The sequence below is a fragment of the Eleginops maclovinus genome, chromosome 5 (genome assembly GCF_036324505.1).
Source record: "Eleginops maclovinus isolate JMC-PN-2008 ecotype Puerto Natales chromosome 5, JC_Emac_rtc_rv5, whole genome shotgun sequence".
Lineage (NCBI taxonomy): Eukaryota > Metazoa > Chordata > Actinopteri > Perciformes > Eleginopidae > Eleginops > Eleginops maclovinus.
This window is the reverse complement of record NC_086353.1, coordinates 17,446,898-17,464,227: the sequence shown is the minus strand read 5'-3', so window position 1 is coordinate 17,464,227 and position 17,330 is coordinate 17,446,898. Positions and strand designations below refer to the sequence as shown.

The 17,330-nt window shown below is 38.8% G+C and overlaps 1 protein-coding gene across 4 annotated transcripts; it reads right to left on the bottom strand.

Moving 5' to 3' along the window:
• Positions 1 to 194: 194 nt before the first annotated feature.
• On the bottom strand, positions 195 to 15,669 carry LOC134864701 (adhesion G protein-coupled receptor E5). Of its 4 annotated transcripts, none has more exons than XR_010165865.1 (18): positions 15,402 to 15,668; positions 11,789 to 11,863; positions 10,999 to 11,145; positions 10,784 to 10,912; positions 8,298 to 8,441; positions 7,934 to 7,977; positions 7,652 to 7,762; positions 7,412 to 7,565; positions 6,871 to 6,990; positions 6,580 to 6,779; positions 6,286 to 6,453; positions 5,469 to 5,663; positions 4,095 to 4,312; positions 3,795 to 3,953; positions 2,657 to 2,825; positions 2,396 to 2,497; positions 1,347 to 2,154; positions 195 to 1,303 (listed from the first exon to the last, which is right to left on the bottom strand). XR_010165865.1 is itself a non-coding variant. In XM_063883887.1 (17 exons), the coding sequence occupies exons 1-17, from the start codon at positions 15,430 to 15,432 to the stop codon at positions 2,113 to 2,115; spliced, it is 2,208 nt and encodes a 735-aa protein (XP_063739957.1). In that variant the 5' UTR covers positions 15,433 to 15,668; the 3' UTR covers positions 195 to 2,112. The 4 variants fall into 4 exon arrangements, 2 of the variants coding, with proteins under 2 accessions (XP_063739957.1, XP_063739958.1); XR_010165866.1 differs by having other exon boundaries at positions 195 to 1,325; positions 1,369 to 2,154; XM_063883887.1 differs by having other exon boundaries at positions 195 to 2,154.
• Between the last annotated feature and the right edge of the window lie 1,661 nt (positions 15,670 to 17,330).

Sequence of the window (17,330 nt, the reverse complement as noted above, 5' to 3'; positions counted from 1 at the left end):
CTTAGGTTTAATTTCCATTGGCAAATGTGACGTTTATATTCCGAAGTATGACTCGAGATGACTAATTGGAACATGTATTGTATGATTTTTAAATGTAGCCTAAATTAGGCTACATATCCATCTATCTAGCTATCTATCCATCTATCTATGTGCTTGGGAATATCATAAAATCATTACAAAAAACAGACTACATATTTTTTTCAGATGAAATAGAAGCTTTAATAAAATGTGTGCATATTCTAAAGAACAGTACCAAAATACATACAAAATTACGAAATACAAAAATAAGTTCTTATGGTCTACCTTACAAGAACACCTATTCTTACAATAAGCTTCTTACATTCACAAAATGTTGTACCATAACGCACATAGCTTTTTCACATAAAAATACATTTAGCAATGCATGAATTAAAAGGTATCGATGGTCACAAAAAGTGCAGCCATACAAAAACAGTTTATTTGTTATAACCAAAGAGTGGTCTTAATCAGGCTCATGGCGATTCTTTGAACAATCTGTCTATTTTTCTCTGCAGATCAATCTCTCTGATCAATTTCTATAAAGTAAAAGAACAAATATACAGCTCCAGAGAAAATGAAGAGACCACTGCAGTATTATCAGTTTCTCTGGTTTTACTATTTATAGGTATGTCTTTGAGTTACATTGTTATTATTATTTCTTTTCACTGTTGTCTATAAACTACTGAAAACATTTCTCTGTTTTTAACAAATAAACTGTTTTGGTACTGTAAATGAGGCTGCTTCTCAAGTCTTGTTGATTATCACATGCACCATTTAAGTGAAGATGTGCTGGACTATCACATTTACAACAGAAAAGTGCAATAACATAAAGAAACACAGGTCTGTACATCTCCCATCATTTTCCTCACTAAAATAATATAAGTTCTCATTTCAGGGATGTGATCCTTACAATCAATAACAATGTGTGCACACATAGTCCATCAGCTATAATAAGACAACATGATAACGAAATGGAATTTAACTCCATGAAAACACTTTGATTGCAGGAAATTGCAGGCTTATGAGAAAGGGTGTGTCTGTTTTCCTGTATTTCCAGACCGACTATTTTGGGCTGGATTTGTTTTCTTGTTTGCTAATAGAAACATGTTTCTATATCTTCACATACACTAGTGATAAAAGACACAGCTTAATGGCTAATCAATAAAGACTTTTTTGTTAAAGCCACAAGTGAATTAAAATCACTCATTTTGTAATAAAATTTAAAAAATCAACAAAATCCTTGCAGAAGCCCACATGGGATGTGCAGGGACATGACGAGGCATGCCTTGGGACATGACGAGGCATGCCTGGGACATGACGAGGCATGCCTGGGGACATGACGAGGCATGCCTTGGGACATGTGCATCTTAAATCAGATGTTTCTCTGCCAATACTTTATATGGAAAAATATTTCACTGAACATTTCCTTGAACAAAAGGCACATCCATCCATCTTTACAAAAAACATTTAAAGAATTCAGCGCAAACTGATTGCTCATGCTTTGAACATAAAAAGAGTAACTCATATTATCTTGTACCCTACATATTGAAGACATATTTGTCTGCGATTGAAAATAAATATTCTGTCAATGTACAGTATGTATGTTTTACTTTTAATCTTTCCAACGGCAATACAGCTTATAGTATGATTGTGATCCGTTTTAGATAAACATATAGATACTTGACAATCCACATTTTTGCCTGCTGTGACAAGAATGACACATTATGGGATAACAATCTGGCCAATAATGCAATTGATTGGCAAAGTGTGCTAATCATGCTTTTGGATTCAGGTTTATGGATTTTGAGGTCTAAAACATGTGGTCCCTTTAACTTCACAAGGGTTTGAAAGGCCTGAGATTTAACTGATGGGGCTGATTCCACTCAGATTTATCTTGCAGCCAGTGGGAGGGACCCTGATTAGTTATACGATTACAAATCATTTGTGCGATGGTACTCAAATGGAGTTTCAATTTACCTTAAAGTAACCAAATAATGACTGGATGTTCATTAGAACTAATCTAAACCTTTAAAATCAGACCTAGCCCAGATAGGGTAAAGGTTTGTCTATGGGTTATATACAAGATACAGTTCTTCATATTTGGGATTCTCCGGTGTGCTGCCCACTTCGCGAAGCCTATAGGAACACAAATGGCACAAGTTTAGAAACAATACTGAATAAAAGTTCAATTTTTTTTCAAGTAAAATAAGAATACCACTATGTTAACATACTCCATAACACGTTAATTTTACAAACCTGAAATGTAGTGGGGTTGAAGAATTAGGTAGTATAAAAAAGAAATACTCCAAGTTGCACTCTAAAGCAGTAGTGTACATAACTTAGAAAGCGTTAAGAAGAGAGGTTGTTTCATACTTACTTGTGACTGACTGCTGGAGGGGTTGGTACTGGTGAGGTCTGAGTAGCTCTTCTTCTGTGACGTGCAGATACAGGAGAGGAAATAGGCGTACTCCTCTCTCACCTGCAGAGGGCAGCAGAACATCAGGAAAACATCCACAGCTCAAAACCTTCCATCTTCATTTTAACAGTTTCTCTTGTAGTAACATTTTTTTATAGTGTTACTTTTTAGTTTTTTAAGTCCCAGGTACACATTCACAAACCCACAGTGGCTGTTTCCTACCTGTTTAGACAGTAGGCAGTGCATGAAGAACACCAGCGCTCCCTGCAGGCTGTTGAGGATAGTGAAGATGTATGCCACCACTGTGTTTTCCTCTTGAAAAAGGAAGGCCCCAAACACCCACATGAGACCCAGAATGCACATCTGGGCGATAGCTGTCACTGTGAACGCTCTGCAGGGAGATCAGAGAAGAGATAGAGAATGAGAAGAAAGATTAACACAGTGATGATTCAGTGGCTACTGCAGTGTCTGGAAAACCCCCTTAGAGTATCATTGTGAAGTATTAGGAAAGGTGGATGGTGTTGAGCAAAGCAGCTGTTAACTGTCTACAAAGAGCCAATGGCAAAATGGAAACCAAAGGCTAGACACTGTGTTTTTTTTGGTGATTATCTCATTAGAAAAAAAGGAAGGCAAAGATGAAGGAAGAATGGAATAGAAAAGGGGAGTAAGAAAGGAAGGTAAGAAGAAAAAAGGAAGGAAATAGGTAGGAGAGGGGGGAGTAGGGAAAGGAGGTAAAGAGGAAGGAAGGGAATAAAAACGTTTAGACAAGAAAGGAACTATAAATAACTAGACAGTATAATTAACCCCGGGATACGACAAGATAAAGCATGTAAAGGTTTAACTTTCTGAAACACTAGGTTTCATTTCAATCCTTTAGAATACGAGAAACCTCAGAAAGAGGAGCTACATCATTTTCAACCCACTGAAACCTTATCGCTTTGATTGAATGCTATTCGTTTAATGAAAAACATCTAAATGGATTTTGAGCACATAAAGTTCACATTCCCAAAACCCTGGACTAAACTGAGCATCACTAATAGATGAAGCAGTCTTTGTTTATAGAGTGTTGTTCACGTGCAGTGGAGTAAAAAATGAGCATGCAGTAGAAGGAGAGGGGGGGTGGAAGCCCCTCAGTAGCACGTCAGGGAGCAGTTTGTGCTAGAAAAACATTCGCTACATTTTTTTCCGAAAAAACTCTCACATTCTTTCCATCTATCCATCCATCTTTCAGCTCCCAAAGTCGCGCCATTGGACCAACACACTTTTGACTTGCAGCGGAATAGGTGAGGGCCGCATTTCACCCCAACAGCGAGAGCACACACACAAAGCAGCACTGTTACCTTCAAACAAACACACTAACCTAATTTTGTGCAGTTTGGTGAGGTCTGGATTGAGGGTGGCAAACTTCTGGGCGAGCTTCCAGACCGTGACTAAGAAGAAGATGACATTGAGGATGATGACGAAGCACACAGGGCCAAAGAAGCTCCAGATGAGGCCATCTTTCAGGGATAGCCAGCAGCTTTTTGAGAGGAAGGAGAACACATGTGAAGGAAAGAGTTTTTCTGACATCAGTGACATACAGTAGGTACCCGTAAGTCTGCGTAATACAATGATGTAATCTGTTTTACACATCAAGCATGCTAACAGATGTACCACTTACTGCTCGTCAGTGCCGTATCCGCCTGGTCTAATGATGGCAGAAATAACAACGATAACAAGGGGTGTCCCATAACCAGTGATGTATAAGTAGAGGGGGCGCATGGTGGTGTTGAACACCAGGACCACCATGCGGTACAGCTGCACCCCTTCTAACAGCATCCAGGTAAACACGGCCAAGAAGAAGTAATGGAGCATCGCTGCAACGAACCTGCACCCACCCTGATTAAGTATAACATGACAACATAGACGAAGATAAGGTCAGAGAAGAAGGAGCACAGGAATGAAATATCTCAAAGCAGTAATCTGATCGAAACAATTCTTTGACTAAGGAAATGTCTATGCTATTTTACATCATCATGATGACTTCAATCAGATAAGAGTTAGATTATTCAAAACAAGACTAGTAAGAAGTAGTAAAATGTATTGTATGTATATATATGTAAAATGATTCTCTAGTACAAAGAAGTAATTTAATTATTAAAAGTCATTAAAATCAACCTAAAGTTACAATGTTGAAGATCTACGTTAATTCATTTTATGGCTACAAGGGGCCATTTTTAGTGAGTTTTAGGTTCTCTTCACTTCTCAAAGAACGCTTGTGTTTTTTCCAGGGAATGTCGCCAATGACACCCAGTTTGTAGTACTGTGAATACAAGGGCTTTTATCAGTAGGCTCTATTCTGTTACCTTATTTGGTGATAGATGATGATTTTAGCAGACATTTATTTAAGTTAAAGATTATAACTTAAGAGTATTGAAGTAAAAGTACTAATTTGAGCCATTTTAACACTTACTGTGAACAACATTTGAGTAACAGTTTAAAAAATACTGAACCAGGTCACTGCTTAGTTTAAATACTTTTTATAAGAACTGCAGAGTCCTTTTAGTAAAGTCCAAAAAAAGTGGTTAAATATGTTAAAATGCAATATGTGCTTCTGAAATTTTGTGGAACACAATTTACATTTGTATAAAATGGAAAGTACAGGTTCTTAAAACTATGAAAAATTCACAGGTACTTTCCACCCCTGATTAAGACACAGGATATTAAGAAGTACAAACAAACTTCCTTTTGAGTTTGTTCCACTCCACTGTCATCCACAGTTTCTACCACCACCTCTTTTTGTGCCTCAGGGTAACCACAGGGGTTTTTAACTGTCATGTGGCAGGAAGAGTGGTTTAAGGGGGAAGTAATGCATCAGCGCTCGGATTTTAATGGGAGGAGTGCTTCTTGAGCTTTACACAAACCTCACTGCGTGTCAACAGGAATGAAGTGTTGAACCCAATGTAAACATTGAATACAATTCATTTTTTTGTATAGGCTATGTAATTATTGAAGTTTTTGAAACTGAAGACATCATTTGGTTGCACAAACATACCACAGGTTTAGTTTGTGAGATGCCGGCCAAAAAGAAGATGTCTGCTATGAAGAGGCAAATACAGAGGTGCAGGTGGATGGTGGTGCGGGTTCCCTTTATGGAGCGGCAGAACTTGAACGTCAGGATGCACAGCACGAGACACAGCAGGGAGATGGTCAGCCCAACCTTGGTCACCACTTGGAGCCCAAAGGTGTGCTAAGAAAGGGGACACATAAGAACCAGAGTGTATCATTGGCATCATCATGTACGTGTGGGTGTGTTTGTGACTTATAGGTGAGTGAGGAAGATTCGGAAAGAGAAAAGCAAATGTATTGTCCCTATAATAACTCATCTTTTGGCCACTTGGAGGCAGCGTAAACAAGTTATAAACACAACATTCATATATTTATAAACAACACTTTATAAACTTGATTCTTACTAGCAAACAGCTGCTTATTTACACACTAAGGATTTACAACGAAACATCCACAATTATTTAGAGTCGTGTTTCCGTCCACCTAACATCTGGTAGTCCAATATTTACTCTCTTTGGTCTTCAACAGCTCGTGAGGGAAATATCTGGCTCTTTAGTTGCTAAATGCTCCACTTTGTTGTAATTTACTAACTTAAAACAGCTGCCTGCTTGGGCCAAACATTGAATGAGACTGTACATAAATAAATAATAATAATACATTCGTAAAATAACTTATTAAATATATGAAAACCGAATACGATTTATAGGACTTTATTATTCCCTTTTCAAAGTTTGATGTTATGGGCCTTTTCCAAATAACATTTACATGTTATGCCTTTTTTGTTTGCATTGTCTGGTTAATACCTTCATGGGGTAGAGAGCCATGAGCACAGCAAAGCTGCTCAGATGTTCACATTCACACACAGTGTATGTGGCATTGGACTCCTGTTGATAACAACCTTCTGTGGACCAGGCTCCTGTCTCTTTCCAGTACGCACAGACGTAGCTCAGCTGCTCCGACTCGTTTGCATCCTGTGCACAATACCATAATGTCAAAAGAAGGCTGAATATATACAAAGGCATATGAATATCTCTCACAGTTTTTATGAACGAAGAAGAAATGCCACACTGAGAAGACTGCGGGACAGAAGAGACTACCTGTAGATGTCTGAGGGTGATTGTGACGTTGCGATTCAGTTGCTGAGTATTTGGATTAGAGACCAAAACAGACACAACTTTGGAGGAGATCTGAAAGGAAGGATTCAAGCCGTCTTTTTCATGTCCTTTGAGCCCCTCAAATGACCGGTTAACCAATTTCTCAAGCTTCTTGTAGCTCAACAATGCAGCCAGAGCAAAACCTGCAAAAGACAATAAGAAATATGATATTAGTCATTGATAAAACTTAAAAATGGAACTTGTTTGTCAAAAGAGGAGAGAAAATTGGTTTACCAGGGTATGATCCCGACCCAGCTGCTGTTGTCCAGTCAGTGTCGAGTGAAGCAACCTCATTGGTCAGCTGGATTGGTCCTGTGGGCCGAGTGTTTCCCCTCTGCACTGCGATCTCTGCGTCTATTTGAGCAGATAATTCAATTAAATGAGACAGTCTATCCTTCTCTCCTTCATTTATTACAGGAATAGTTCACCTGCAATTTTTAAATCTATTACTTAACCAGTGTTACGCTGATTTTGTGAAGAAAACTTTGTTTTTCTCCTTTCCTCCACAGTGAACAAGAAATCTAATTAGTGCTTTGAATAGTGGTTTTAGCTAAAATAATGTGTTTGGGCGGTAGTGAGCCTAAGGCAGAATAATTAAGGCTTTGATTATACTGCACAAGTTAACACTGAATGAGTAACTGATATGCAAGTGTTATTTTTTTAGGAAAAGTATACCATTGAACTATGCATGCATCCTCATCCACAAAATGGCCTGTAAGTTTATGATTTCTCAAATACAGAATGTTAATCACACGCCACCTGTCACCACCCTAACCTGTCTCAGTGGTCTCAATCTTGGTGTTGTTATGTTTCAGTTGTGGTCCAATGAGCATAATAGCATTCTCCACCGTACTGAGCAGTCCGCTCACATCTTCACTGCTCTTCAGTTGCCCGGGGGACAGGATGGACTCGGCCGCAGTGAATAGTTTCTGTTCAAGTTGCAGAACGCGAGAGCAGGTATTGAGAATACTGTTTGTGTTTTTATGTGTAAGAAATATGTTTGTGTTTTGTCTACCTCTAGTAGTGCGTCTCCATCAGTCTTCACTTCACTAGCAGCGCTGGGGTTAGAAAGAGCCACACAGCTGTTTCTCATCATGGACAAAATGTCTGCCAGGCCTCCAAGCAACTAAGAAACAGAGAAAGAATAATAAGGGTATTCAGTTTGCCCTATAATAAAGAGAAGGCCGCAGGGAAAGAGGAAATTGGTTAAAAAAAAAATATATGCAGCTTATAGTGCAGTGTAAGAATAAAGTTAATACGTTAAATAACAAGTTTAATATCTAAACAAGCAGCTTACTGATGCAGGCCCGCCGTCTCCACTGAAGTTGTCACAGTTGAGTGCTAGATGGAACAGAGTGAAACAGATCATCATCTCACTGGTTGAATTTGTTGTTTCGCAACATCATGCTTCGAAAGCATAAGAGTGAAATACAAATGTACACAAAGCAGCAGCTCTGGACAGTAAAGGAATGCATATTATCCTGTGAGAGTTACGCCACAGATTATCTGTGATCAGAGGAGCCAATACATAAAGTACAAAGAGCTTCTACAATTGAATCTGTGTTGGGATGTTTATAAAAGGGAGGGTGTGAACAAGTCAAGGCTTAATACAAAGATGTGAGAGTAAGTAACAGTGATGGAGAGGGACTGTGTAAACTCACGTGAGCACTTTGTCCTGCTGTTGCCATAATTGGTGTATCCTTCTGAACAGCTGCACCAGTAACTCCCATTACTGTTAATACAAGTCCCTTTTTCTCCACAGAGGTCTACTGGTTTCATTTGAGCTTCAAAGCATTCATTTATGTCTGTGTAAGGAGAGGAAACAGAGACATGAGCAATCACTAACATTACACAAGAGGGACAAATTCAGTTGGGAAAGTCTGACTAAAATCGGGAAATAACTGGTAACCTATTGCAAGTCATCTCTGCAATGTAGGGCATGGTGGTGTGAGTTTTTCTTTGTTGTCAGAAGGATTTTAGGAACAACTCTGAACGTTACAGGCAGCCTGTGTCCTGAGATGTTTTTAAGAGCTACAATTAGTTCTACCTTGAGGCAGGGGATGGTTTTGTGGTTTAGGTCAGCGAGTACAGGGAGTTGAATCGTGAGGAATCAAAAGCAGGTTTGACCTTTTCAAGATCAACCCAAGACTGGCAGTTTTTAAATTAAAAAATGTTTCTTAGGTGCAGCAAAGCTTTAAAATTGCCAGGTCAGATGAGCTGTTTAGGTTCATCATTAAGAAGCTCTAGGACTCCCCAAAAGACAACATTATCACCGCTCAAAAATGAAAATGATAGAATGCACCTATATACTCCAAGGAGTTTTGATACTGAGCTGTACGAGAAGTATCTTATGGCTAACGTTAGCTAATAATATGCAAGGTGTAACCTCTGGCCTTTTTTTCAAGTTTCTGTATTGTGTACAGTTATGTAAAATAGTATAGCGCATCAATGACTAACAATTTACAGAGGAAGGTGTGTAATCCACTGAATACAGTGTGGCTGCGAGGGAGTGCCGTCGTCTTTGAACCAGAAGGTTGTGGGTTCGATCCATGCAGTCAACATGTGGATGTACCCTCGGGCAAGACACTTAACCCTCGGTTTGTGTGTGAATGTTAGTTCCTATAGCGCTATACAGTCAATTTATGAAGCACAAGAAGCATGTTTTTAAAAAAATTCAGTGTTTACAGGTAGTGAGGTTTTAAAACCATAGCTCATAACTAAAACTCCGATCATTTCACATTCTTTAATGCTGTTATAAGTCATCCTAACTCTCTGTAGGTCAAGAACTTCAAGTTCCTGAGTCACCGATTGGTTGGAGCAAAGAGAGGCCGATACACGACCTTTTCGCCGTTCATTGTCCGACCACCTCCCGGTGTGAGAGCTGAGATAAATTAGCTCCAGAAAATAGATTCAATATGGCTGGGGAAACAGTGTGTTGCAGTTGCTGCTATTTTAAGTTAAAATCATTGTTTTTAAGGAAGTTAAGGGTAAATTCCCGGCTAAGCTAACAGCCGCACCACCGTTCAGCTAACGCCTGAGGAACTCTTTAGCTGTGGTGCTAGTGAAGCTAGCGGCTAAAAGGATATCATCAGCGACTACAACGGACGACTGGAAAACAAAACCACTCACTTAATGATAAGGCAAAGCCCAGCTGCCAATATGGCGACGAAAATGGCCTATTAACTGGTGGGAGGAGCTGCTGTTTCAGGTGATAACGAGGACTGTGGGTGAGTCATCCTGTTTCCGGTTGTGAATGGATGTTCACACTGAGCGCCGTCATTGGTAGTGCCACATTTTTGTTTGCTTTACATAGAATGGGCGTGCAAATATTTAATGTCTATTCTGTATTGTTGTTTCTTACGGTGGTGTATTGCTATCACACTAAAAAAAAAAATAAGGCTCAGTATCAAGTAATAACGTGAAAGTTTCTTGTTATAACAAGATCTTTTTCACGTTTAAACAAGATAAGTATCACGTTATAACGTGAAATTATCACGTTATAACGTGATACTTATTTTTTTTTTAGTGTGATAGCAATACACCCGTAGTTTCTATAGTAGTTTAAACGGTGGTTTCATTTGTCTGCAATGTGTTTAATAAGTGAAGTTGTGTAGACTAATTTAAAGGGAGAGAGGGAAACCCTGAACTGCTAACTTTATGTTAGCTCTGTAATGTGGGATTTGTCTTTACAGGTAATTTATACTTTTTTCATGTTATTATTATTATTTTTTATGTTGGTTGAATAAAACGTATAATTTAAAGATAAAGGAACACCACAACGGAGACCAGTATATGAGTCTTTACTCCTTTATAAAGTAATTAGACACCCTTTCATTACACCTCAGAGGTATACGGTGCAGGCAATATTATTATTGAGTTGTATAGCAAATAAGACAGAATTAAATCAATCTCAAATAAATCAAAATAACTTTTCAAAAGGGCACAACTCCTTAAAATATGTGATTCTGGAACCATAAACATGATACATTACTTAGAACATTGAAAATAGGTAACAATTCATTTTCTGGTTATCAACTAATGGACTTTACTTGTACTTGCAAACACTGTTTGGCAGTGTTATTTATTAGAAAGATCATATCTATTTGTTTAATATATTTGTACAGTTTAATAATAACACACCACTCACCTGTGCAGTGACCAACGCTGGTGGAGTTGGTGTAGCCGAAGTTGCAGGTGCAATTGAAACTCCCCATCAGGTTTGTACAATGAGCAGCGGGACCGCAGGTATTGTTATCCTCAGTGCACTCGTTTATATCTGACAGAAGAACAAGTGAAATATATGTTAGACAGTTCAGACAACAGAAAGACACAAATTGAACACAATGCCATGCACACGCTTACCTTGACAATTTCCTTCTAGTGTGTAGTTAACTTGCTTGTCACTGTCTCTGAAGCCTTGTTTACAGCTACAGTAGAAGCTTCCATCCGTGTTGAAGCAATTTGAGTTTTCCCGACAAACGCCTGGCTGTTCTTCGCACTCATTCGCATCTGGATTTGGTTACACACGCATAAAACAAGGAGAGTACAATTAAAGCAATGAATCCCACAGGTCAATAAATAATAAAACTTGTTTTTGGATGGCAAACATTTCATTTAGATTTTAAGCCTCTGATTAGCTCTTTCTCTGTAGCTGCTTAAAACTGCAGGGATCCAATAATCGTTTTAACATCTATTACTGTTGTTTTCTTTGCAATCCACTCTGGATATGAGCGGTGCCTAAAGGCTTAATATGGAAAAATGAGGTGGAATGTCATACAGAAAAAAACGTTTACTGTTCAACTCCAGTATGAGGTATTGCATAATGGGAACACCATTTTTCTTCCGAGAGCTGTTGTATTAAAGAAAGAAGGAACTCTTAATCGTCCCATAGAGGGGATTGCATTTGACCCATCGCAGTGTTAGGAGCAAGGGGCTGCCATTAGTGTAGGGGAGCATGTAGGGAACGGTGCCTTGCTCAGGGACACCTCAGTACCACTTTGTCTTTTGGGGACTTGAGCAAGCCAAGGCAAGTCCCTAGAGACTTCGCCTCCACCGACAACAATTAAGTACAACACACAATAATATCATTGTTAGATAGAGGCAAGACAATGGCAAGGGATGCTTAACATTTGAGGTAATGGCAGATTATTACCAACACAGTGTCGCCCTTTTTTGTTTTGGCCAATTTTACAGTCAGTCCAACATTCCTGCAGCATAACCAATACGCCTGCAGGGAAAGAGAGAAAAGGTAATTGAGTTTAAATGACAAGTAAGACATGTGAAAAGCAGAGCAATCATAATTGTGCACCTTTTTAAAACTTTATTCAGCCATTTAGGGCCTGATTTTTATTCTTCTAATTTGAAATGCCCACTTCAGTTGTGATTATTAAAGTTGGCTAGTGAAGATGTTATATTTCAGCAAAAGGTGTAGCCCTGTGCAGTAGTGGTGTTCCATTTTAAATTTAGCCACTGCCTTTTGGAGCGCAAATGCCGCTGATCAAATTGCAACATATTACAAAACTTCCCCAAAGTAAAAGTTGTGAATCACATCCTTTATTTTAACGCTTGGTCTTGTTGATACATGGGTCTCCATTGGAGTCCATTGTAGCATCTGAGTATTTTCATTAATTCACTGGTTTAACTGTGGATAGTGTTAAGATGTTTATGTATTTCACCTTCTGAATTGCATATGAAGTATTGTGTAGCCTACTTAATATGAACCACTACATCTTAACATCCTGATAGCACCTGTATTTATAAAGATGTTTTGGGAAAAGGGAAATGTATGGAAATGTACGGTTGATTGTTTCTTATTCCTGTTTGTCTACCGCCATGGTTCTACCCCAGCTTGTCCCTCATGTCAATCACATTTCCTGACTCATGATTCAGTGGTATGGCAGAAAAACAGCGCCCCCATTCCCTCACATTGTGTAAGCATAAACCTTCCCTTGTGTTCCCTCCCTCGATCACAATGAGGCCTCTGTTGTTGCTGGATATCCCACAGTAATGTCTCTTTAGGGAAAGCAGGCAGCGTTTGACAGTGACAGTGAGTCTGTGACTGAGCCTTACCTTATGACTTAATAACTGCGGACAGAAAAAAAGCCTTGACGTATACAAAGAGTGACTTTGTGCTCAGCTAGCAGCTGACATTTATTCACCAGTAGGCACAGTGGTGAACTTAAATAGACGTCTGTAGCAAAAACTATCCTCTGTGTGTCTTTCTTGATTCTTTATTAGCTGAATATGTTTTGTTTTTTATGTTGCTCTTCCTGTTGCATTATCTTATAGCCTGTTAGAGGTTAGAAGTGGAGGTTATAAAGAAAAAAATGCAAAAGAAATGTTGCATTTTGTGGGGTTTGTCTCTATCTCTAACTCTTTCTCTGTCTATCTCTCTCCCTATCTGTGTGTTGTGTCACACGCTTATGAGAGAAAATGCAATTTCATATAGCCCAAAGGCCTCATTTTACACTTGACTCATTTAATCTGTGTGGTCACATGTTTACAAATCATTATTTGAAAATGAAGGGTATTTGTTGCTTGAACTCAAGAAACTACTGGGTAAAATTATTTCTTCTTTCTTTATACTTCTATATTTTTTCATGTAATACCAATAAAACAAACCATAAATATACTTCAGCTTCGTTTTCAAATGTAGTATCATTGGGATTTAGGCATACATGAATATTGCCGCTGCAGTTTTTAAGGGTCATTAATCATGGAATAGTCCTGAAATATCTGGTATTGTCTGAAAACTTGAATGGAATCGTAAACTATTGCTGATTGTCAAACTCTACAATGTAAATGTCTATATTAAATAATATTGGAAGAAGCTGCATTTTTTTATTTTGTAGATAATGAACATCAAGTTGTAAACACATTTGAAATGATCAGCTTGTGAAGTCGTTATGGTAAATCTAGCAGACACAGAGCAACATCAACTTTCAGTTAAAGTCCTGTTTCAGTATCTTGATAAAGTCAAATATACACTCTCTTAATAGCTCTATTTTGGGGCTTCTGAGGAAGGTAACGACTGCTTGCTGCTGCAGGAAACAAGGTTAATGAGAATGGTTAAAAAAAAAAAAAAGCCATCCATGAGTGGGACAGAAAATCAAAACACTGAGCTGCCAGAAGCTAAACTGCCCTGTGAAGCGGAGGGTACGTGCATTGTTGGGTGATAATTACTTTTGTGGTCGTCACTACACACAACCCTTTTAACGATACACATAGTCTTTAAAACCATTGGTAGTATTAAACCATTGATCAGAATACTTTGAATAACTGCTATACTTATAGTAGTACTGGTGCACTTGTCTTACATTAACCTTCATTTTAACTTCTAAGAATACATGTTTTGGTTCTGGTGAGGAGACTTAAGTGCAATATGATCATTAAATAAAGTATATCAATAAGTACTAACAATATTATTATTATTATTTTCATGTTTTACAAACCCATTTTCATAGCATATTTCAGTAAAAAATATTCTCACGGAGGACATATAATATTGCCTGTATATAATATATATTTTTAATGTTTTTGTTATGATTTGGTACAATACATGGCTTTCAAAATATCATCTTTTTCTCCTCAAATTTTTTGGGGCTAAAACAGTTTACCCTTTTTATATTGGTCGCAATATCTTTTGAAAAACACATCATTACTAATGCTTTCGGTCAAATGTGTCTTAAACCTTGTTTAATGTGTATTTCCTCTCATTTCTATTGACAAATTATTTACATTCAAAATATGATTGAGAGAATTTGTAAAAAAAAATAAAGAAACAACACAAGAGCGCACAAACAGAACATGTTGGTCAGTGGATAGTGCGAAGGCGAATAGATCAACTGATAAACAAGACGGTACGAGGCGCTGTATTATCAACAGTATATTTTAAGTATCAATAACATAATATCAGTGTGTCATTCCTTAATTTTTACAGTTATTGTTGGTTGTGGTATATCCCAACACCCCTACTATAATATTTGCATGTCCTACATAGCACGTGTGTTAATAATAACACGGTCAACATATAAGATGATGTATGATGTCTCTACAAAGACAGAATTTAAAAAATGTTGGTACTGGTGTAACAGGAACAATATGCGGTTTGGTGATTTGGTTCCAAATCTGGCTGACACAGATGTACTATATAAACCAGAAATGTCTGCATCCTGTCAAGGTTTGTGGCGTACTCAGACAGGCTTATATCCAGCTGTGAGACATAGTGCGCTCTCAGACCTCTGCATGCTGCCACAACTCATTCAGGCTCTGGGTTTGTATTACTCAGCTTGAGTTGCTGCTGCTCTGAAGAACCCGATCAGTCCAGTGACCGGTTTTCACCACACAGCAGCTACTCTGACCGCAGCCCATACATCACATCTGCACTCTGCTTCCTCTCTTAAAGGGTTAATGTTACTGGTGCTCTGTGTGGCTCTTTCAATTTCACCACTTTTGCTATCATATTCAGATGTTGTGACTGCTGTTACTGTATAATAGTTACCATATATAAGCGGTTGGACCTTATTTAAAGGGAGAAATTCAGAAATGGAGGTTTTTTTATTTACATATGTTTCCATAGCCACCACATAACAATGAATATCAGTGCGTATGACTGAAAAAAACAAGTGAGCACACATCTACTGAAGTGTTACAACATTACCAAACTTCGCCATACTTTTGGTTTCTTCTTTCCTTGTCTCAACTATCACCCACCCACCCACAGACACACACAGACACACACATTGTACTCTCAATGATCGACTTACCGAGAATAAGGAGCTCCTTCCCAGACCCCATGTCCAAGGCAAACCAGTGGATTACTGTATCAGAACTGTGAATTAGTTATAAATCATTTAGATCCAGTTAAAATACTGAAATAAACGTTTAGGTCCTGACAAAGTTCAAAGTCCAATAAAATCCAGCAGGCGTCGATAACAAAAAGATCAATCCTTTCTGTAGAGGATAATTGTACGGCAGCAAAATAACAGTGAACCTTCACCAGCGTTCTTCCTCTCTGTTTCAGACTCTCAGCCTCTGAGCACCCCTCACTCTCTCCCTGACCCCGCCTTCTCTCTCTCTCTCTGTCTCTCTCTCTTGCCCCCCCCTCTCTCTTTCTCTCTCTCTCTCTTTTGCTCTTGCTCTCACTGGTCTGTGAGGCCTTGTCTCTGTCACTTTAGGCTTTCTAAGTCTTTCCTTTCACTGCATATCTTTCCATGTGAACACATTTCTTACACTGGCACCGTATCACATTGCTTGTACAAACCCCCCCTCTGTCTACGCCGTCTTTCACATTTCCCTTTATGCTCCGCCGGCTCTATTTCAGAAGCTATTCACAACACCCTCATGAGAGACTGAGAAAGAGAGGAGGGGGAAAGAGGCAGAAGAGAGGCCAATGACTAACGCTCAACCTAAACAGCTGCTGCTGTACTTGAGTTTTGCCAGTAAGTAATCGTATATCTGTTTCGATTCTTCCCAACTCCTACTCTCAATCCCCCCCCTTCACCCAATTCCAGTGAAAAAAGTCCTTCTGCCTGTTCTCACCCCCCCCCCCCCCCCAGACAGAGAGTAAACAGGCTGATGACGGATGCAGACCTCTATTAAATTAGACTCTACAAAGGACCACAATGTTCAAAGAAAATGGGGGGTATCAGCGTAAGACTATTTTGGTTATCTAATGATAAGCTAAAGGATAAAACGTATTGAAGTATATTTTATCACGGCATAAAGATAAGGCGGTACATTGACTCGACTAGAAAACAAGTAATAATACCAAATATCGAGGAGACCTTGATCTTAGAGTCTGGTTACTTTGGTTTGGCAAGAGTTGGTGGATCTAACTTCATGGAAATAAAAACTCTCAGAAGCTTCTAACTGCTACGCAACCATCCCCCTTGGTTACTTTTGCTATATCTGACAAGCACCAATGCAGTTTGCAGTGAAAACTGACATTAATGTCCTAGTAATTTCCTACGATGAGACAAAACGGGCTTCTCATTTTCTTATATGCCATTTAAAATAGAGGCAACACACTTATTTTTAGTTCTATGTTACGCACATATCTACAATGATCATCTCTTAGCGCTGCCAAAATGACGTGTGACTTAAATAAGCCTGCCTGAACAAACACATGATAATTGAAGATAAGTTTTCAGTGCATGTGTACCACTGATGGCTGATAAGAAGAAAGTGGTCAAAAACTCACTTCCGGTTCCATCAGTAATTTCAACATCAAGCCGGTTATGAGTTCTCAGCTCATTCACCGGGAGAGAAAAGATAGTTATGACCCCTTTTCCTCCCTTCAGTCTCTCATTGTTGCTCTGTCTTGATTTTTCCTAAGCATCCTCTTGACTTTCTGTCATGGTTTTTCTTCATATTCGTTCAGACAGCGTGGCAGACATTGGGAGACAAATGAGCAGACACATGGAGACAGACAAATCACCCGCATATGAAGGCAGGAAGAGGATGAGAGAATGCAAGTTCATGTCCCCTCAGCATCTCCAGTAAACAAAAGGCTGACTCAAAGCAGATGCATCTGGCTAACACAGCGTCAGTGTGTGCATGTGTGGTGCGTGTATCGATCTGCGTTTGTTTATGTCTGTCTCAGCAAGTGTCAGGCTGTTGAAAGTAACCGCAACTTCATCTATGACTCTACGACTATATGCTTTGGTGTTTCCATATGGAAAGATCCAGTCACT

What these genes read in the sequence shown, in the direction of transcription:
- LOC134864701 (XM_063883887.1), bottom strand. Translation starts at nt 15,432, where the DNA reads ATGGGGTCTGGGAAGGAGCTCCTTATTCTCG. An exon ending in TCTCACAAACTAAACCTGTG is followed by an intron (nt 4,313 to 5,468) that starts GTATGTTTGTGC and finishes ATACTTAATCAG; the next exon opens with GGTGGGTGCAGGTTCGTTGC. An exon ending in ACCAAACTGCACAAAATTAG is followed by an intron (nt 2,826 to 3,794) that starts GTTAGTGTGTTT and finishes ATCTCCCTGCAG; the next exon opens with AGCGTTCACAGTGACAGCTA.